Source organism: Xyrauchen texanus, chromosome 8, assembly GCF_025860055.1.
Source record: "Xyrauchen texanus isolate HMW12.3.18 chromosome 8, RBS_HiC_50CHRs, whole genome shotgun sequence".
NCBI lineage: Eukaryota > Metazoa > Chordata > Actinopteri > Cypriniformes > Catostomidae > Xyrauchen > Xyrauchen texanus.
Window position 1 is genome coordinate 10,223,306 of NC_068283.1, and position 22,590 is coordinate 10,245,895.

General features: G+C 38.2%; 1 protein-coding gene across 6 annotated transcripts in view; it reads left to right on the forward strand.

The window, feature by feature from the left end:
• Positions 1-22,590, forward strand: part of dnm2a (dynamin 2a) — an 80,987-nt gene that overhangs the window by 43,206 nt on the left and 15,191 nt on the right. For 2 of the 6 annotated variants that reach the window (XM_052131607.1, XM_052131608.1), the window contains exons 8-14: positions 2,263-2,398; positions 2,580-2,647; positions 6,624-6,762; positions 9,959-10,045; positions 10,138-10,208; positions 12,707-12,755; positions 19,783-19,893. In XM_052131607.1, the coding sequence (XP_051987567.1) occupies positions 2,263-2,398; positions 2,580-2,647; positions 6,624-6,762; positions 9,959-10,045; positions 10,138-10,208; positions 12,707-12,755; positions 19,783-19,893 (661 nt within the window). Of the gene's footprint in view, positions 1-2,262; positions 2,399-2,579; positions 2,648-5,509; positions 5,649-6,623; positions 6,763-9,958; positions 10,046-10,137; positions 10,209-12,706; positions 12,756-13,694; positions 13,743-14,041; positions 14,054-19,782; positions 19,894-22,590 lie in introns of those variants that run through there. The other 4 variants (XM_052131604.1, XM_052131605.1, XM_052131606.1 and 1 more) reach the window with 4 other exon arrangements.

Sequence of the window (22,590 nt, forward strand, 5' to 3'; positions counted from 1 at the left end):
AGTATTGGTGCTGGTGCGCAGCTACAGTAAAAGGGAACTGATGGTCAACGGTGTTCTGTGCAGTTGCCAGGTATTCAATCCAGCAATCAGTATACATGAATAAGACGTATTTTTATCCTTTTGTGCCTGAAATTAAACTTTTTGGTGACAGCGGTCCATTTTTAAAATATCCAAAGAACCTATTTTCTTTGGATATTCAAGTGTTTTGAAAATAGCTTCTCTTCAGAAAACAATCGAGTTTTCACAGATGTTTGACAATCATTTTTTCCTTTCTGCCTTATTTTGTGGTATATACTAAAAGTATTTTAATCAAATTGTTTAAATTAACTGTATTCTGAATACAGGTGCTTGAAAACGTTACGAAGGCTGAATACATTTACTTCATTTTTGTATTCTGAATACGTAACGCCATTGCATGTATTCAGTTACAGCCCAACCCAGTTTACACATATAGCTGCTATTCCTCATAAATATAGTGAAAAACAAAAGCTTTAAATTAGAAGGCTAAAGCCCAAAGTATACTTCGATTTTGACGCAAACGCTCAGCGTCTCCATACATTCCAACGCGAGCCTTTCAAAATGTACTCGTTTTGATGGTGCGCGCTACGGCTGTTGCTGTTTTTCTCCTGTCTCCTGTTATTTACCGGCGCTTACATTTTCTAGTGTTGCTACGTGACAATAATGGCTCAAATGTGAGTATTGCCACCTTGTGGATCCACTAATTTGTGCAAATATTTCCAGGCGCATGCACATTCTGCACGATCAAAGACACGCAGTTAGAAAAATCGGGCTGCACGATAGGGTTGCACTGTTAACCGGTACTAACGAAGTATCGCGATACCAAAAAAAAAACAAACATTTTTTAACTGTGCGATATCATCTTGTTGCTATTTTCGGTACCTTATTACAGTATGCTGTCATTAGCAAAATTAGATGAGATGTGACAATTTGAGATGAAATCAATGACAATTTGAAAATAAAATAAGAAACCTCTGGGTATGGCCACCTGTGATCATTAAACACCAGATGGATGCAATTTAATTAAATATTATACAGTCACATGCGCTACACGCCACAGAATGAACAAGAGGTGTTGCTCTTTTCTGTCATCTGCTTCTCACACACACGTGTGCACGTAAACACAACGCACACAACTGGTGCTTTGTTTTCATGCAGTGTGTTTAGAGTATATACAGCTGTTAACACTAAAATGAACTCCTCCATTGCAGCTCGAAGATTTCAGCTTGAGAGTCATGACGGGAGTATCCCAGCATTAATGGGAAGCTTGATATAAATAACCTGTCATAAACAGGAAGAACTCAAAGGTCTGTCAAAATAAAAGTCCCGCTAAAATAGATTCTATCAAATGGATGCGTGAAATTGAAGACGGAAAAATATAACTACGGTGTAAAAATGTAATATTAAAAAAGTAGGAATAATACTCAGAATAAAAATTATGTAATATTAAATGGTATTATTAATAATAATAATAATATTATTATTATTATTCTTAGCAGTATTGTGCCACAGGTACCGGGTAATCAGATTTTTTTTTTCATTAATGTTTTCATTAATACCGTGAAGCTCTGTTATCCAGCATTTTATTTTACCAAAATATATATTTTTTTTTTTACAAAATTATATTTTTATTTGATTAAAACCGCATGTATCAATTTGATTAAACACCGTTTCATCATAACATTTAATTAAAACATTTAACATGTAATCCAGAAAAATTACAACAGAAAACGCATATTTTTAATCTGTTTGACTTTTATGCACTGTTTGTAATTTGTTGATTATAGTATCGATACTGAGGTGCCAGTGCTGGTATCGTACCGAAGCCAAAATGTTTGTATCGGAACAACCCTACTGCGCGTGTTCCGTGCTCTCATACTGACGAGATTCGCATCACGCATGTTCTCGTTTTACCGAATTATACTTTGGTCTTAAAGAACACAAACATCATGAGTTGGCGTTTTTATTTACTCCAAAATAAAAAAAAAAAACGAATTAAAAAACGAATAAAAGCAGAAAAACCACACTTTTTAAATTTGTAAATAAAATGATGAATTGGGAAAATAAAGGGACTGGAATAACTGTGGAACATATAAAAAAGAAAAACTGCCTGTCCCTCAACTAAATGTACCCCAAGTGTGTAGACAATTCAGTGTTAATGCATTGCAACACAGCACTTGAATCTGTTTTCGTCATGGTGCATAGTGTGGGGAAGATGTCTATAACTCTGAATTTTGCACTCAGGATGGTCCAGCAGTTTGGAGTGGACTTTGAGAAGTGCATCGAGGGGTCAGGAGACCAGGTTGACACGGCAGAGCTCTCAGGTGGTGCCAAGATTAACCGAATTTTCCATGAGCGCTTCCCCTTTGAGCTGGTGAAGGTAAATGCACTATATTTCTGAACTTTCAGTTTGGTGCCGATAAGATGTTTCTGATTGATTTGAATCTTGCTAGCTCCAGCAAATACGCCTATAATGTTAAGATAACAAGACTCAACAAGTTCCTGGAAAACCCAATACTATACCACATGAGTGCACTGGCATGTCTCTCTCTCTCTTTCAGATTGTGTTTGATGAGAAGGAGCTACGGCGAGAAATCAGTCACGCCATTAAGAACGTCCATGGTGTCAGGCAAGTTGCGTTCTGCAGGCCATACGTTGTCAAGAAAGCCACACCAATTCTTCCACCCCATGTTCACTGAATAGTCCCTCACTTTTTCACTTCAGCCTCACACTCTCTTTCTATTTCTTTGTTTGTTATGGTAAGGCCGTGCTCACGCAACACAACTGGCAGACTACCAGTATTGCTTTGCTGTTTACTTTACACGAGACATTCTTTCATGTCACCTGTTGTATTGTTTTCAGAGCAAGAGGACAAAGCGTAGATAAGATGTTTAGATAAGAGGTATCTCTAGCCAAATGATCAATAACAAGGCAGCTGCATTTAGAAAGATGAATAAAACTTATCATTCACTATAGAACCATACTTTGACCCAAAGTGACCCAAGTTTATTTCTCTTCCCAACTTGTAAACTCAGGTATTAGGGATGGGACGATATGAATTTCACGATTCTGTTTGCTACAGTATGTGATATGAGGTCCATGATTTGATATTATCTAGATCCAATATAATAACTCTTAAATGACAAAGTATGACAGTAAATTGTGTGTGTGTGTGTGTGTTTTTTTTAAATGTTCACGTGAAATGCACATTATAGTTTCTCATCCAAATAAAGTTAATTAATGCACAATATACAATAAGTACTCAAAGTTTAAAGGTGCACTAAGTAGGGGGCCTGGGTAGATCGCAAGTCGCGGCTGTCTGGTCACTGTCCGTTGCGCAACAACACACAAAAATTAATTAGGATTGGATGGAGAATGTCCATTTATAGTCATGTGTGTAATATGAGGTGGATAAAAACACAGATTAAAAGTAACAAAACCGATGATAAACAAACACATTTGATAAGAAGTGACAGCACTCCAGGACGATGGGTGTCAATATAGAGTAATTCATTCTAATTAATTCAAACTAATTTTGGGACTGATGGGACACATAAGAGCCAGCTAAATCCTTGCTAAAATCTTACTTGGTGCACCTTTAAATAATAAGAGTTTCTCCTATACCTTTCTCTATAAGAAAAGTTCACAAACAAATGAGCCTTAAAAATAATGGGCTACATTTTGGCTGATCGGGTGCAGAAAAAGCAATAGAACGGAACAAAACCTGTCCTGAAAAAGTATGTGAGTGTGTGTGTGTGTGTGTGTGTGTGTGTGTGTGTGTGTGTGTGTGTGTGTGTGTGAATATGATATATGTATATATATATATATATATATATATATGTATATATATATATATATATATATATATATATATCTCATTTGTCATAATTTTTATTATGACAAATACACTAACTTTTAAAAATATAAAAATTCTACCTTCTATCAATGAATTTTATATCATGAAATTCTATGTATTTTATATATATATATATATATATGTATGTGTGTGTGTGTGTATATATGTGTATATGTATATATGAGCTGATTAACAACACTAATTAATTTACATGAGTTTACACTAATTTGATATGTAAAATGGTACTCACTTTAAGAGTTCAACCTATATCTCACAGACAGGTGTTCTGGTTCATTTGTTAACAAGAGAGAAGTCTTTTTTTTCTTTCTTTCTTTTTTCGTATCTGTTCTATTTGTGATTTAAAATTAACATTTCTTTTAAAGTTTATATCTGACTGTAAAGAACAGAAAGGATGTTAAGACACATTATTCAATAAAAGTGGAGTGCGGTATCTCATCTTTGATGGACACACATTACACGGAAGAAATTTTCTGTTTTAATCTCAATCACATTTCAACAAATCAAGGCGATTTTCCAGGTATTTCAGCACTTAAATTTCTACAAGCTAAACCCTGTAAACAGTGTATAGCAAAAAAATTATTGTATCGCAAAATATGCATGGAATACAATAATGAAATATCAGTTTTAGCAAAAAAGAAGCGCTATTAATAAATAGATTTTTGCCCCCCGCATTTAAAATTCTGGAGCATCTTTGCCTTGTATTCCCAAAATTTTTTGACCCTCATTTAAATAGTTTTTAGCACTTTTTTGCAGAAAATTAAGAGACAAACAAGAAAAACTGTTCATGCTCCCTAATTTTCACCTTTTTCTCTCATTGTTTGAAACACATCACCGTTGTCGCTGCGTCGCCATTTTTTAGCTATAATATCAAACTTGCTTGAAACATGTCTGTCTGCAGTGTAGCTCAAGATTGAGGAATATTGAATCACTAAAATGCTCATAATTTCAGACTACAGAATACGCTTTTGACTGCAAGCCCATATGGATGTGTGCGCACTACGACTGCACGAATACACCGACTGTACCCTAGAAAAACTTGGCTGCATGCAGACAGTCGCCAAATAATGTGCTGATTACAAAATGTCACTCGCATTGCGGGGCATAATGGCACGTGGAAAACCAAAGTATACTTTGACGTTGACACGTGCTGGCAGCTGGAGCAAACACTGATTTGTATGTGTTTGTTTTGTTTTTTTTTGCAGACAGTGAAAATTTGTATACAAAAACTAAATACGAACAAAACATTTTTTTATAGTGAGAGCACGGCCTTATGTGCTTAAGAATCACCTTGATGGCTTTTTTTCCCCCCACAGAGCTATCCACATTCATCCGTCTATTTCGTTTGATTCATTTTGTTTATTTTTGTTTTAGTACTTGTACAAGTCAAACCTATGTTATTTTCCCCTATACTTTACCTCAACTACTTCTTTTTACTTGATTTCACTTCCAATATTGTTTTATTTCCATGTTATTTCTCAATTATTTGTGTTTCGAGTTATTCTTTTTTTTTGCCACATTTTTGTTTATTTCCATCCCCCTCTCTTCCCCCCCACCTCACTCTGTCTGTCACGTCCTCTTATATCCTGCTGTCTGTCTGTCCTTGTGCGTTCTCAGAACTGGGCTGTTCACTCCAGATCTGGCGTTTGAAGCCATCGTGAAAAAGCAGATCATTAAGCTGAAAGAGCCCTGTCTGAAATGTATCGATCTGGTTATTCAAGAGCTCATCAACACATTCAGGCAGTGCACCAACAAGGTACTGCAGTACCCCAGCCTGGCCACAGGGGGGGCTTCCTTTGAGGGGGGTCATATGACACCTGAGACAAACAGACGCTGCTTTCAGTGAAAAGCACAGAGGGAAAGATCGTTTCGGGGGAGTGTGTTTGCGTGTTCGTGTGACCCCCTTGGCCCTCCGGCTGCCTTGTGCACTTGCTCTGCTGTCGTGTGTTGGGGTGTTGTGACTGTCTTGTGTAAAGGAGATGAGCAGAGAGAGAGAGAGCTCTCTCTGGTCATCTGTGGTTTAAAAGGGACGAGCCTGGGCCCCTTTCACATCCTGCTTGAGTACTCTAGGGCCCAGGTAAAAGGTTAGGCCTTTTTTGAGGCCTATTCACACCAAGTCGGGGCCATACAATGCAATTGTATAGTGGCCAGAACTATAAATCTCCACCTTTTTCCAACCCTGACCAATAGGTGGTGACGGAATGCACGAAAAAAATCGAATCGGCAAAATAAAAAAAAAGAAGAAAGTGAAAGTGGAGATTTATAGTAAAAAAGGACTTAAATATTACACTGTTTCTCACCCACACCTATCATATCACTTCTGAAGACATGGTGTTAACCACTGGAGTTGTATGAATTACTTCTATGCTGCCTTTATGTGCTTTTTGGAGCTTCAAAGTTCTGTAGTTTTTAATTAAATGCTTCTAAATTTCCACCCCTGAAGACAAGATTTTAAAATAAAACATTTGTGTTTAAGGTATGTTTGTTGTAGTGCAGCAAAACATGATTCAAGGTTTTGTTTTTATCATGGATGTGAAAACCTGCGGCTGCCCCTTTTGGACCTCATTTTCTGTTCAAAGATAAGCATTGGTTAATCAACTAAAATTCTCCTCTCTCTTTTTATTCTTCCCCTTCTTCATTTCCTCTTCTCTGCCTTCTGTCTCTTTTATGTCCTCTTTTAACACCTCAACGCTTCTCCCCTCTCCCAATGGCAACTCCCTGCCCCGCTCAGAACGGGGTTGTTCACCCCTGACCTGGCCTTTGAGACTATAGTGAAAAAACAGGTCTGCAAACTGAAAGAGCCCAGCTTGAAATGTGTGGATCTGGTGGTGTCTGAGCTCACCACCCTCGTCAGGAAATCTGGCAGCAAGGTAACCAGAGTCGTAAAGAGGCGGAGTTCCAAGAGTAAAGCCTTAAACTCCTCCCACCGTTTCCACATGCTGCCGCCTACCTGTCCAATCAGCTTTCCATCTGTATGAAATCAGCCCCTCCCTCTCCATCGCACCCATCGTGTTTTTTTTAGATTGTTTTGGAAAAATGTTGGCATCTTGGAAAATGTCCAAGTTTAATCAGCTCCCAGCTTTGAAGGTCCAGTTCCAGCATTGCTTAAAGGGATTGTTCACCCAAAAGTGAAAATAAAAGTTTTTCATCATTTATTCACCTTCAAATCATTCAAAACTTGTATCACTTGTCTTCCTTACATGGATTACATAGATTTTGGGCAGAATGAAAGTCTCTGTAACTATTTCCTTTCATAGTATGGAAAATGTTAGTATGGCAATATGTTCATTTTCATTGCGTCTCATGTTGTTTCGAAATGACATAAGAGCAAATAAATCATGACAATTTTCATTTTGGGTTGAATTATTTCTAAAGTTGCCCTCCCGATTTCTCAGACTCTTTGTTGCTTTAGTAGAGCACAAGTTAGCCTAAATCACTGGTTGTAAAACTAGAAATACAGTGATACAACCCCTTTTGCTCATTGCCCCAGGCTTGGCCCAGCATGAGAGGCTGCTGCTGTTGCCATAGCAACACAGAATTGTTCACCTGCCCTCTTGTGGTCACCAGACGAACTGCAGTGCAAAACTGTCATTGATTCTTCCCTCCCTCCCCAACTTCACATTTCAGATGTTTTGTCAATTTTCACATTCTTTCCTTTCTTTTCTTTTCACTGCATCACTCTCAGTGCTGGAAGAGTGCTCATGTGTCTTTCCAGCACTTGACAACATATTTGTGATCTTGAAATAATATTAGCCCTTTTAAGTTGCACCTAGGGATGGGAATCGAAATGAATTGATAAATTCTGGTTTCTTAATGATTTCAATAACAATTCTTGTACTTGAAGCAGCAAATAAATTGATCTAAACTTAATTATACTATTTTCTATATTTTTAGGATAAATGGACCCACTTTATATTTGGTGTCTTTAACTATTGTTTACTTAAATTTTTGATACTATGTACTTATGTACATGCATGTTGTTGCATTGTACTTACATTTGAAGTACCTGCATTTAAATACATCTGTAGGGTTCCTGTTGCTCAACTGGTAGGGCATGGTGCTTGCAACGCCAAGATTATGGGTTCGATTCCCAGGGAACTTGAGAAAATGTATACCTTGAATGCAATATAAGTCCCTTTTGATAAAAGCATTTGCCAAAATGCATAAATCCATATAGTTACAATGTTAACCTTAAACCTAACCCTACCCCAACCATTGTACTAAACCCTAACCCTTAATCCTTCTCCTAATCCTACCCATGCCTAAACCCTTACACTAACCCTACACCCAAACCTAACCCTACCCAAACCCTTACACTAAACCCTAATCCTACTCCCAAACCTAACCCTACACCAACCCTTACACTAAACCCTAATCCTATTCCTAAACCTAAACCTACACCAACCCTTACACTAAACCCTAATCCCAAACCTAAGCCTACCCAAACCCTTACAGTAAACCCTAATCCTAAACCCAAACATAACCTTACCCTTACACTAAACCCTAATCCTATTCCCAAACCTATCCCTACCCCAACCCTTTTACTAAACCCTAATCCTACTCTCAAACCCAACGCTACCCCAACCTTTACACTAAACTCTAATCCTACTCTCAAACCCAACCCTACCCCAACCCTTACACCAAACCCTAATCCTATTCCCAAACCTAACCCTACCCCAACCCTTTCACTAAACCCTAATCCTACTCTCAAACCCAAGACTACCCCAACCCTTACACTAAACTCTAATCCTACTCTCAAACCCAACCCTTTCACTAAACCCTAATCCTACTCCCTAACCCTACCCCAACCCTTTTACTAAACCCTAATCCTACTCTCAAACCCAACGCTACCCCAACCTTTACACTAAACTCTAATCCTACTCTCAAACCCAACCCTACCCCAACCCTTACACCAAACCCTAATCCTATTCCCAAACCTAACCCTACCCCAACCCTTTCACTAAACCCTAATCCTACTCTCAAACCCAAGACTACCCCAACCTTTACACTAAACTCTAATCTTACACTCAAACCAAACCCTTTCACTAAACCCTAATCCTACTCCCTACCCCAACCCTTTCACTAAACCCTAATCCTACTCCCAAACCCAACCCTTTCACTAAACACTAATCATACTCCCAAACCTAACCCTACCCCAACCCTTACACTAAACCCTAATCCTACTCCCAAACCTAACCCTACCCCAACCCTTACAATAAATCCTACTCCCAAACCTAACCCTACCCCAACCCTTACACTAAATCCTACTCCCAAACCTAACCCTACCCCAACCCTTACACTAAACCCTAATCCCACTCCCAAACCTAACCCTAAACCAACCTTTACACTAAACCCTAATCTTATTCATAAACCTAACCTTAAACCAACCCTTACACTAAACCCTAATCCTACTCCCTAACCTTCCCCAACCCTTTCACTAAACCTAACCCTACCCCAATCCTTACACTAAACCTGAATCCTACCCCCAACCCTTACACTAAACCTGAATCCTACCCCCAAACCTAACCCTACCCCAACCCTTACACTAAACCCTAATCATATTCCTAAACCTACCCTCACCTTAACCTCAGAAGCAGCAAATGTGAGAATTTTAAAGAACATCATGTAGTTACACAATAAATACTTTTCATTGTATAATTTTATTGTTAGTACATATTAGGTAAAGACACCTAATATAAAGTGGGACCAGACTATTACCAACTATTTAAAACAATGAGAACAAAATAGTAATTTTGAAAAATATTAACATTTTTAAAGTGTGATTTTATTACACTTTTTATTTAATGTCTATGTCTATATTTACTTTCTGTCTATTCCTGTCTGAAAGTGAATGCTCTTTTACCAGCACAACTTGCTGAAATTCTGCATGTGTTTGCATGTTCTCTCTTGAATCTTTTGTGCATGATAGCTTAGCTGCAACTAGTCCTCATTTACTTGCATATAAAGGACTGATTGTGGTTAGCTGTGTGTGTATGTTTATGCGCGTGTGGCTGTGGTTGTGTGTACATGCTGTAGCCTGCATCTATGTGCTGTTTTTCCCCACAGCTGGGTTCTTACCCCAGATTGCGAGAGGAGACGGAGAGAATTGTCACCACTTATGTCAGAGAGAGAGAAGGCAAAACCAAGGACCAGGTGCGAGACCAGCGAGAGAACTTCCACTTTTACCACTTGTTTTTTTTTTTTGCTCATTAAGCAAAATTCATTTTTTATTTTTTTTTCACCAGGTTCTTCTGCTGATTGACATCGAGCTGTCTTACATCAATACCAATCATGAAGACTTCATTGGATTTGCAAAGTATGTGCAGCAACTCCTGTTCTTTCACAGCCGAAATGACCCCTAACCTTGAGCAGTACATATTGGTTGAATTCCAATCAAAAGTGATCATCCCCATGCCCTGCTCACTTTGAAGGGCAGAGCCCTTGAAGTGGGTACTCTAATATAGTATGGCATGAATGAATGGTCCCTTCATTAACAGTCTTGGGGAAGAGCCCTTCGAGAAAATGTTTGGAACGACCCCTTGTGTGGCATTCTGTTCCAGCAGTGCCCTTCAAGGGTGCAAAAAGGCAGTTTGGAAATTGTCCATTGTCTACAGAGGAGTGTTTCCTTTGGCCTTGTTACCCTGTCTTGCATATTCAGACTTCGGCATAATTTCTGATTCACATTGTAACTGACTAATGTAAAAAAGAGAGGGCCACCTGACCAACATGTGAAGCAGCCAACAATGGGTCACTTTTTTAAAATGACACTTAGGGGTGGGTAAATCTGAAATCTGATATGACCTTGAGAACAGAGCAGAATATACAGTTTTACTCAATGACATTTTGTTTACTTGCTACTAAAAGCTGGACAACACATGACTTTAAAAATCTGAACAGATTCCAAAAATACTAGGTAGTATCACACACACATCGACTATGAAAATGGATACAGATAAAAACTGGGCATCACACGCTACCCGACTGTCAAGTCGATCTGATCACAATAAACACACAAACACTTGCCTCCCGTTCTAGAAGCTGCATTACAGATGCAAACAAACATGTATGGAAGCGTTGCTGTTATTGTTGCTACTGCTAGTGCTCTTTTCTGAGTTGTCAAAGACGTGGGCCATGCGCATTTGGCTTTGGTCGTGGGTGGGAAGTAGGGGATTTCTTCAACTTTAATCCTTTAACTTTTGATCTTGAACATCAGGATGTTAATCCGACAAGTTAAAAAAGAAAATAGATGGTGCTTAAGGTTTGAAGTGTTTCCCGCCAGAGCAGATACTTTTTTGTGGCAAACTTTACAGACTGGGTAACCATCAACATTGATGGGTCTTTTACGTAGCCAAGTAATCCCAGACAGCGGACTTCAACTTCTGTTGTGGCAGAAATAATGGTTCAGGCTCGGACATGTCTGTAGTGCTCACGACATCTGCATGTCACATTTAAAATTGAGTGGCAGTCAAATGAAACATGAGAGGCACAATTTAAAGATATATTTTATCTAGCCAAGTTTATATGATGTTGTGTAAATGTCATCGATTATGTCTTAATTAAACTGATTTGGATTTAAAAAAGTTCTGAAAGTCTTTATCTTCATGCAATACCATCAATGAGAAGATTTCAACGGTATGATAACAGTCCGTTTTAAAACCAAGGTATATTGTGAAACCTTGAAACCGTTACATCCCTAGTGGGAAGACGCAGCCAGCATATCCTCTCGAGAATGCAGTGTGAGCTGAAGGTGAGTGCAGTTGTTCACCATCACCATTTCTTGAGCTTCACCATCCTGGTGCTCACCAGATGACTTCATACGAACGTAAACTATGTGATTTCCTCTTAAGTTGTGGATAGTCAGCTCAAAAATATCAAACGGGATTAATATCCTCCGACTTGATGGAATCATGGTTTGGTGGTAAGAATTTGTTCCTGTCACATACTATGCGGTTTTCTGTTACATCTGTCAAATTTGACTGGCTTAAAATCGACCAACTTAGTGGTTTTATGTACTCCAGCCTTAAGTGTCAATTAAATTCTTAATATCTTTCAAACTAAGGATGTGCCATGGTGGTCAACTATTGACAAGTCATCCAACAACTGAGTAGTTGATTAGAGGGGTTGACTTCCAACATTAAAATTTAGTGGTGGTGGTTTTAATGGGAGAAGCAATTCTCAAATTAATTTAGGGACACATCTTTTTGGAGACCGTTTTTGCGTTTATCCTGATAAAAATAAACTAACATGATCAATTTAATTCCCTCGGCCTGTGCATTTGTGGGTTAAGCATTGGACACAACCGATTGCACTAAAATCAGTATTGCATGTCTTTGACCTCTCAGACAGCAACAAAGGACTGATTGCATGTACAATGTTTGCATGCTCAGATTATGTAGAACTGGCAAGAGACCAAGGCAACATAAAGCATCAAGCCTGTCTGACCCAGCTTGCCCTGCGGGCAACCCTCGAGCGCATGTTGTGTTTTTGCGGGCATTAGCTATTAGGGCATTTCTGTTAATGGTTCTCGTGCCGTCACTTTCAGTCTTGACTTCAGACGGATGGATGACGGTACCCTGCCAGGGCACAGCAACAACAGGTGCGCAAGCGCCCCCCTCAATCACCCACCCACATTCAGATAGATCTTAGCCAGGCCTCCCATTTCCACTTTTTCTACCCACCCATTCCCTGCTCGTGTCTTAGTGTCGGGATTGATCTCAAGCCAAGGAGGTTAATAAAGTCACATTTTGGCTATACAGACAGCAGTGTGCAATCAGTGTGTAATCAGTGTTTGTCTGCATTTTTTCCCACCTGCAGTGCCCAGCAAAGGAACATTGTCAACAAGAAGAGGGCCGTTCCCAACCAGGTACACCTTCCAGTTCTTCCTGGCACTCTTGAGTCCCTACTGGTATCCCTCTTTCTCTATCCCAACATCCCTTGTTCCAACAACATCATCCCCTCCACCATTCCCTTTAAACGCAAAAGGGCCTTACCTTCAGCCTTGCGGAACCCCTTTCATACCACCCCTTTATATTTACCCCATAAGTTCAATCATGTTCGAAACTAATCATTATTTTCCCACTAGGTATCTATCACTTATTCATTTAGTGTCCTCAACTTTTCACACCATATCCTAAGCAGGCACAACACTGTATAAAACGATAAACATAGTTTCAAGCATTAACCATTTTTTGTCCTAACCAACTGAGACCACAATAAGCGACAGGACGATTTGTCAGTCACTTGATTTCTCACTCTCTGCTGCATCGTGCCGGGTAGCCCCGCCCACAGTGAAATCTCATTGGTCCAAAATTCTGTTACATATAATTATACATTTATAAGTATGTTCAGAATGGCTTTTAATGCACCACGTCATGCAGCATTTTCACTTTCACTGTGCACAGACAAATTACTTTAGCTTCAGACTTGTTGCATTGTACCTGGTTTGTGTACTGTTTTATATGAATGAATATTGCTCGGCATCGAAGAGTAACACAGTTAGATTAACGAAATGATCAGAAACATCCTCCTTCTGCATAAAGGCTTTAAACAAAAATGAGATGAGCATCTCAAAATCACGCTGTGTTATTAAAAGGTGGAGTTTATACAGGGACATTCCCTCTCATTTCTTCCCTTGCATTTGAAAAACTGCTCTCACTAGCATCACAGCAGTACTAGCTGCTAGTAACACTGACGCATGCAATGCAACTTATGCAACACTGACAAAATGAATAATCAATGCATTATTTTTTTATTTTCTATTTGTCTTGCCCTAATTTAATGCAAACTTCCCGTTTATTTGGAGTGTATTTCAGAATGTGCATGGATCCAGCCGTGACAATGACACAACCTTAGATAATTCTGATTTGTGGTAATGTCAGTTAATCTAATAGCATGTAACTTTGTTCTGTTGCTCTTTCTCTCTCTCTCTCTCTCTCTCTGTCTCTGTCTCTCTCTCTTTCTCTCTCTCCTTTGATGACTCACTCCATCACACCCATGTTTCTTTCAAACCTTTACTTTTCCATCTGGAAAACATGTGTCTTTCTAATCCATCCCCCTGGACTGTCTCCCTTTCCTCGCTTGTTTCTTGTGTCTCTGTCTCATTTCTTCTCCCCAAACTCACCCCACCCCCCTCCTTCCTTATCACTACAGGGTGAGATAATGGTAAGTACAACATGCATACAATCCATGCCCAGTTAGAGGTCACCGGCACTCACCCTGTCAGGAGAACTGAGGCCAATACATGTCAACAAATCAGAACTCACCATTAGCAATGGGGGCGAAATGTTTGGCGGCTTGTGGACAAACCCTCAAAACTTGAGCGAGCGTTAATAATCTGACGATTTCTCTTTTACTCTGCAGCTATGTGGCCTAAGAGAAGGGGAAACCGAGAAGGTATAGTCTTGAGGAAAACTTAAAGGGTGGAACCTGGAACAAATTTGAATCATAGCTAGTTTTGCTACTTCAGTAACCAGCCTCAATTTCACCATTAAATGCCCACTGTAATTAGTGGCATCACCTAACATTCTGTAATTCTTGTAATTATACAAGCAAAGAGAGTGTTACTAACCATTTATTTTAATATAATTTCACAGTGCATCCTTTATCACAAATCGCTGTATTTGTGCATGAATTTTATAAAAGTTTATTCACTGTTTTTAAACCGAAAAATATGTTGGTATTTGAGTGATACGGAGGCCTCGGTTGTCCTGTTGCTGAATGTGAGTCCTGGCGACCCAGGCTGGATGAGCAGAGTTTGCCTTGTAGAGAATCAGCCTCTGGATATGGTGGGTGGGCAGGGCCAAGAATCCATCCAATCATATGTGGTTTGGTTTTACCTTCGTATTTTTCTTTTTTTTTTTTAACAGATGTAAAATTTTGGAATGCAGTTGCTATATATGTCCAATTAAAATTATTTTCAGCTGAAACGCATAAAATAAATCATGCTGACAACATGTCTTAACTAGGGCTGGACAATATGGCAAAATAATTATTTAGATTTTTCTGATCCTTTTGAGGATATTTAATCTCGATAATTGTATATTTGCTATAGAATGGCTTAAAAAAGTGATTTATTTTATCAAAGGAACTCATTCAAAATGTTTAATCCAAGGAGTAAAATACTCACCATTTAAAAATGATTTAATTATATATTTAAATAAGATTTTTGCATTTCAATTTAATAGTTACTAATAAAACTTAAAATACAGTCATAAAACTTAAAATGAAGATTACTCAATTCAGTGTGATGGACATGGTTATGAAATTGAAATGCATAAATCTGAATATAATTTAAGCTGTAAATATCGAGTGACCTATTTTTACCAATTTTGCTGCTGAAATCCGAGATGCTTACAAAAATGATTAATGCTCTCAGTCTGGCAACATATGGACATAATGGCTCATTAGAATGATTGCAATATGCACAATTCTGCTTAAATTGCCAACAAAATCATTGTGAATATATCATGAATGTTCAGTATATCGTCCAGCCCTATTATGTGGGTAACTTTCCCTTGCCGTTGTTGGGATACATATTTCCTTGGTGCGCCAGTAATGGCCAGACTGTGGCAGTACTGGTTTCCTTTTACTAATCAATATAAAAAATGACTGCTCAACCTTAGAGAAATCTTTTTTTTTTCTTGGGCAAAATCAAGTAGAAAAATTACTATGGGATAATTAACAAACGTAAAAGGTAATCATTTAATCATCTTGTCTTTTACTTCCAAATCACACCTTCTATCAACAAATTTTAAATGAGATTGCTGATGAAACTTTTCCATTTAAACTTGTACAGAAAACAGGACCAGTCTCTCGTTTCTTTCAGCTGTGAGCGACTAAGTGAAATTAGATCCATGTTAGAGAATTCGGAGACTAAGCCAGATGCTGACCACAGATATTTGCAGGGTTTCAGTCTAATGAAAACATATGAAAACAGTTTTTCCCCCCTCTCTCAGTTGTGGTATCTTGCTCTGGCCACTATAGCACTTCCTAGCACTAGACACAAGAAGCGTACTGTCCTGTTGTCTTTTCCCCCTCATGTCCACGGTTTCACCCCTCTCAAAGATGGTTATCAGTTTTCTAGGTTTATGAGAGTTGATGGCATTTCCCCACCAAGGCAAACAATCTAAATAGCCTGTCTGCCATAGCTTTCTGACTATTGTTTCTGTTGGCACTCTCTGACTAACTCTTCCCTCTCCTCTCAGTTTCACTCTAGCTTTACAGAGAAGAAAGGGAAAATGGAAAGCGAGAGAAGGGATGGTATCGTAGAATGTTTGTGGTACAATACTTTCATTCTTTAACTTAAAAAGTTCAGTGTCATTGATACCTAGTGGTATTACAACAAAATAATTCCGTACAAAATAGGAACTGCTTGCAAATGTCTGAACAAAATGGAAGATGTGGTTTAAAGTCAACATGAAATGCAGTTCGCAACCCATGATACTTTTGCAATAGTTAACATGAACCAACAATAAACAAGTCTTATATATTTAGTTATTTACTTCTAACAATATTTGGTATATTTTTAATCTTGGTTAATGTTCATTTCGATATACAGTATACTAATACATTTTTAACATTCAAAGTTGTGTGTTAATAATGCATATTTGCTTAAAACTAACAAGTTTATATACATTTATAAATTCATATTATTTAATTATAATAACAGAAGTCAGAAGTTTACATACTCTTAGGAAGATGTCATTAAAAAAACATTTTAACCACTCCACAGATTTCATAATAAAAAACTATAGTTTTGGCAAGTCGTTTAGGATATAAACTTTGTGCATGACATAAGTAATTTGTCCAACTATTGTTTACAGACAGATTGTTTTACTTTTAATTGACTATATCACAAATCCAGTGGTTCAGAGTTTACATTCACTATGTTAACTGTGCCTTTAAGCTGCTTGGAAAATGACAGAAAATGATGTCAAGCCTTTAGACAATTAGGCAATTAGCTTATGATAGGAGCTGTATCTGTGGCTGTATTTTAAGGCCTGTCTTCAAAATCTGTGCCTCTTTGGGAAAATCATGTATATCATGGGAAAATCAATAGAAATCAGCCAAGACCTCAGAAATAAAATTGTGAACCTCCATAAATCTGGTTCATCCTTGGGAGCGATTTCAAAACTCCTTATGGTACCACGTTCATCTGCACAAACAATAGTACGCAAGTATAATCACCATGGGACCGCTCAAGGAGATGCGTTCTGTCTCATAGAGATTAACGTAGTTTGGTGCAAAAAGTGCAGGTGGAAAGAATGCTGGAGGAAACAGGTTGACAAGTATCTATATCCACAGTAAAAATAAGTCCTATATCAACATAACCTGAAAGACTGTTCTGCATTTAAGAAGCTATTGCTCCATAAACAGTCATAAAATAGCCAGACTACAGATCTTACTTTTAGAGAAATGTCCTCTGGTCTAATGAAATCTGTTTGGCCATAATGACCATCATTATGTTTGGAGGAAAAAGGGTGAGACTTGCAAGCCGAAGAACACCATCCCAAGCGTGAAGCATGGGGGTGGCAGCATCATATTGTGGGGGTGCTTTGCTGCAGGAGGGACTGGTGCACTTCACAAAATAGATGGCACCAGGAGGAAGGAAAATGATGTGGATAAATAGAAGCAACATCAGCTAGAAAGTTAAAGCTCGGTCACACAGGGGTCTTGAGTATACCTCCAAAGTTGTGGCAAAATGGCTTAAGGACAACAAAGTCAAGGTTTTGAAGTGGCCATCATAAAGCCCTGACCTCAAGCCGATATCAAATTTGTGGGCTGAACTGGAAAAGTGTGTTCGAGTAAGGAGGCCTACAAACCTGACTGGGTGTTACACCAGTTCTGTCTGGAGGAATGGGCCAAAATTTGAGAAACTTATTGTGAGAAGCTTGTGGAAGACTACCCAAAATGTTTGACCCAAGTTAAACAATTTAAAGGCAATGCTACCAAATACTAACAAAGTGTATGTAAACTTCTGACCCACTGGGAATGTGATGAAAGAAATAAAAGCTGAAATAAATCATTTTCTACTATTATTCTGACATTTCACATTCTTAAAATAAAGTAGTGATCCTAACTGACCCAAGACAGGGAATGTTTTCTACAATTAAATGTCAGGAATTGTGAAAAACTGAGTTTAAATGTATTTGGCTAAGGTGTTTGTAAACTTCAGACTTCAGCTGTACCTAATGCATTAATGTTATTGTATACAACCTTATTGTAAAGTGTTACCCATGTTTCTAAGTGAAACAGGATATTCAATGCAAAGAACATTTACGACAAGACTGAATGGACTGAATTGTAGAAACAAAAATCTCAAAATATGTATGGCCAAATGGTTTGAGATAAGTTTGAAATAATATGCACTGATGAATCATTCACAATAATACCATGAACGTACATTAACAGAGTAAATAGGATATATTTCGGTTTCATGTTGACTTTTAAAAAATGTGTTACCACAATACTTTTGAATTTGTTACCTTTTAACTCTTAAAAACTCAAAAAAAATTTTAAATACAATAAAAATAATAATGTTACAATCCTGCTTAAAGCTCTAGCTATACCTCCCTTCCCTTTTTATTCCCTGCTTCCTTCACTTACATTTGTACGTCCCTTCACAATTCCTGTACCTTCTTTAAACAAATGGCTCTGCCATTATGACCTTCTTACAATTGTTTTTATATGCTTAGCCACACTTGTGTGTGACTTTTTACATTTAACACCACTAACACTCTTCTGATTGATTTAGAAGCATTGTAGGCTAGCTTTTACTCACCAAATTGACCCTAACATACCACCGCCGACCTCTGAACTCTCTTCATCTGACAGACCAGTCTGTCTGGATGGCATCTGCTGTCATGTTGCCCTTTGCTTTAGGAAACATTTGTGCAGAGAAAAGAAAGACAAGCACAACCAAATTGTTCCTTTTTTGTTCTTTTATTGTTCTATTTCAAGACTTCACAGACACTCCTCAATGGCTTTTTGAGTTTTCACATATTGTCTGTAGTGGATTAGAGCTTGAGTGAGACTGAGCTTTAATTGTTGCCTTATGTTCTGGCTCTATACAGACTAGCAGTAGAGACTGTAGTCTACGTCAGTGGTTCTCGACGGGTTTTGCTTCAGGATGGAGATATTACATTGGGCATTATGTTGCAACAACACGGTATTAAAATTGTTTATCGTAAAAAATTCACAAAATATCTTGGTTTAGTTGCATAGCCCAAACTGTATGCAAAATTATAAACTTGACACAGTCGGAATAGGAAATTTTGGTTTCCAAATGTACTGGATAATTAATGGTTTAATGCACTTGCAAAACAATGTGTATTCTCATTACAAGTCATCCAGAATTTATTGTAGTCTTTTTTCTAACTTAATTTTTTTACCTTGTATAGTTTTCTTAATAGTTTTTGAGGTTGAAGTTATGTCGCGCAACTTGTCCATGTTGGCGTATCCGCCGAATTCAACAAAATATATGGAATGAGATTTCTCCTTCCTTTTGAAAAGTTAATAAGCCTATTTTGATATATACTAACAATGCACAATTATGTAGTTGGGGCAGTTTATTATTTACATTTAGCATTGTTTTTTCCCCCCAGTGTCCGCAACCCTATCAGAACAGACCTGCGACACGTTTTTGAGTCGCGACCCACTAGTTAAGAACCACTGATCCACTGAGCAGAGTTGTTTAGTTATTCAGATTATCTGCGATAGAAGTAATAGAAAAAAACTTTTCACCAGCAGGTAAGTCACGGGGCCTTTGGTCTTCAGGTTAGGGCAGAAGGTTCCAGAACAAAGAATATACGAGTTGAATATACGAGTTTGGCTTTCATAAATGTTTCCCCTCCCTGTGGCATGCCCTGCACCCTCCACCCCCTATCCCACAGGTGATCCGTAAAGGCTGGCTGACACTCAACATCAGTATCATGAAGGGCGGCTCCAAGGAATATTGGTTCATCCTGACGGCCGAATCGATGTCCTGGTACAAGGACGAAGAGGTAAGGATCCATCTGCTCTGTTTTCCTTTTTCAATCCCTCCCCATCTCTTGAGTTGAAAAGTAACGCCACAAAAGTCCCTTCTAAGGCAAGTCTGTTCACTCAGCGGCTATCTTGGTGATGCGTCAGAGGGTAAAAACTTAACTACAAAGGCAAAATGCAGTAACTATGGCACTTAGTTTCCTAATAAATTGTGGTTACTGCAATGTTTTTGCAATCTGAGCATAGTCGAGCTAAACCTGTCTTACACAGGACAAATCTTAGTCTAAGGGGACGTTCACACCAAATGCTGCTTGTGTTAAAAAAGCTTGACATCACATTGCACCACATAGAGAAGAACGCAAGTGTCTCAATACATTTTAAGATTTGTAAAACTTTTTTTAACAGCATCTGAGAAATGTAGAATGGTCAGAGACATCCGTCAAGTGCATGTTTAAATAGAAAAACAATGGCATAGTACTGGCATAATAATGTGTGGGTGTTAATGGCCCTCAGCAGTTTCCATTATTTCATCCCTTATTTACATCACAATTCAACTTTAGCAAGTTTTATAGTTATTGCGTTTTATCTTTGAAGAGCAGAGGTGTTTTCTATGTAAGCTATAGGGAAGTACAGCTCCTACTGTATCTGTATTAATTAACACCAGAATCTAATTCTCCACGTCAAAATTACTTTTCAATAACCTATTACGAATCAGGATCATACATTTTTGTTCTTTAATGCTTTAATATCAGATCATTTAAATAAAAAAAAAAAATCTGTGTTTGTTTTATACTGGTACAGTTAACCTACATTGATGTTCTATAGTAAATAAGTTAACTTTATTAACTTTTTTTTATTTTTTTAAACACATTTTCTTGTTTAACTGAAAGTCAGGACTTCTGTTCGTGCAGCCACCATATTGAGCATTGCAATATCTCCCATTCATTTTTCGATGAGTTGTCCGTCCCATTTATACTCTCTCTATCACCATTCAAATTTGATTCAAGCCCCATGTGTGTTTTTTCAATTAGCTTGCCCTTTCTCTCTTTCTTGATCCATATGAGAGAGACTGTTTATGCAATTTTCCCCCATCCAGTGGTAAATGGTAGAGTCCGTTTGCTTGCAGTGTGGGTGTGTGTGTCCCTGCCCAGCCTAACCAATGTGCGGACTACTGTTCAGCTGCAGCGTGATGAACAGGTAGTCTGAACACTGGGTAGGCGAGGGGGAGGAAAAGGATGGCTGGACTGTAGGTCACTGCACCGAGACTGTACACCACTGCAGAGAGAGTAAACAGATCAGACGAGCACACTGATAACCTGTCAAAAACACATTCAGGATATATTGCACCAATAAGACATTATTTTTGCTCAAAGAAAAGATCATATTTTTTTTAACATTATTTTCAAGACAATTGAGATCATTAACTTGATGCAACAAATCGTATTGTCAGTGCTGTAAAATTACAAAATAATGACATATATCAATTAAGAAGTATTTATTCATCATGGTATTATTTATTTGTTCTGACTTTCATTTATTCTATAACAGTCCTTGTTTTTACTGTAATACAGTGTAATACTGTATGACAATAATGAGAATCACCATTGAGAATAATGGGGGTTACAAAAATCTCAAAAGTAAAATGTTCGGATGCATTAAGGTAATGAGAATTTGGAGGAAAATGTGCTTAAGTGTCATGAAAATAATGTCGCAGTGCAAAAAAAAAAATCATAACGTGCCTAAAATAGGTGTTATTTTTCTTATCACAAATTCTAATAACTTTATTTCTTTTGGGGTGAAATTTGAGCAGAACATGTTCTCATGTGATACACCCTAAACCACACACAGACACTTATCATCCATAATAGGTTAATAGAACTACTGTATTTACCTTTAAACATTTTTTTATATTTTTACTGCAAAAAAACGTATTGTAAAAAAAGAATAAAGAGAACTTTTATGATGGCCCACGTATTCAGTCACATTTGATAAATAAGTATATTTCAAGATTATTTACGTGGTATAAACGTTAATGAATATCCAAGTCTTATTTCTCGTTGTTTTCCAGATCCCGCTTATGTTCAGAATTAGTTTCAAACACATATTCCATATACTCACATGTTCACTGCTGTATGGCGATACACATTCCAGGCCTCTGCGGTTTCTTCAAGACAAATACTGGCCATTTTGCCGTCATGACTTCTTTATTACATTCTGCACCGCGTACAATCGTTGTTTTCGCACTTTAGAGTTGTCTTACAAAAAACAGCAAGGAATGGTCCTTCAGGGATGGTTCCTCAAGCAAAAAGAGAGTGTTAAATGGAGAAAGGGAGATGAAGATAGAGCGAGACGAAAGGGGAGGCAAAGTGACGTGGCATACGGACTGAAATGTTCCAGCCGGGATCCGACTTTGGAATTGGCAGGAAATCGTACTGGGTTACTGGGGGGGTTGGTTGGTGTGTGTGTGTGTGTGTGTGTGTGTGTGCGCGCGAGATGAGTGTGTTGGGGGCAGGGATGTGTTCCTCTGAGTGATGTAACCGTTGGGACTCTAGAAGTTCTCTTTCTCTCTCTCCAACATAAATGTTTCCAGATGTTTCTTCTCAACTCAACAGAACAAGTTGGCAGCCATAGTGCTCACCCAGACTCCTCCTCTGCTCTTTCTCTGTCTCACATCCCCCTCTCTGGCTTGGCAACCTGGTGGTCCTTCTTTAAAGGAA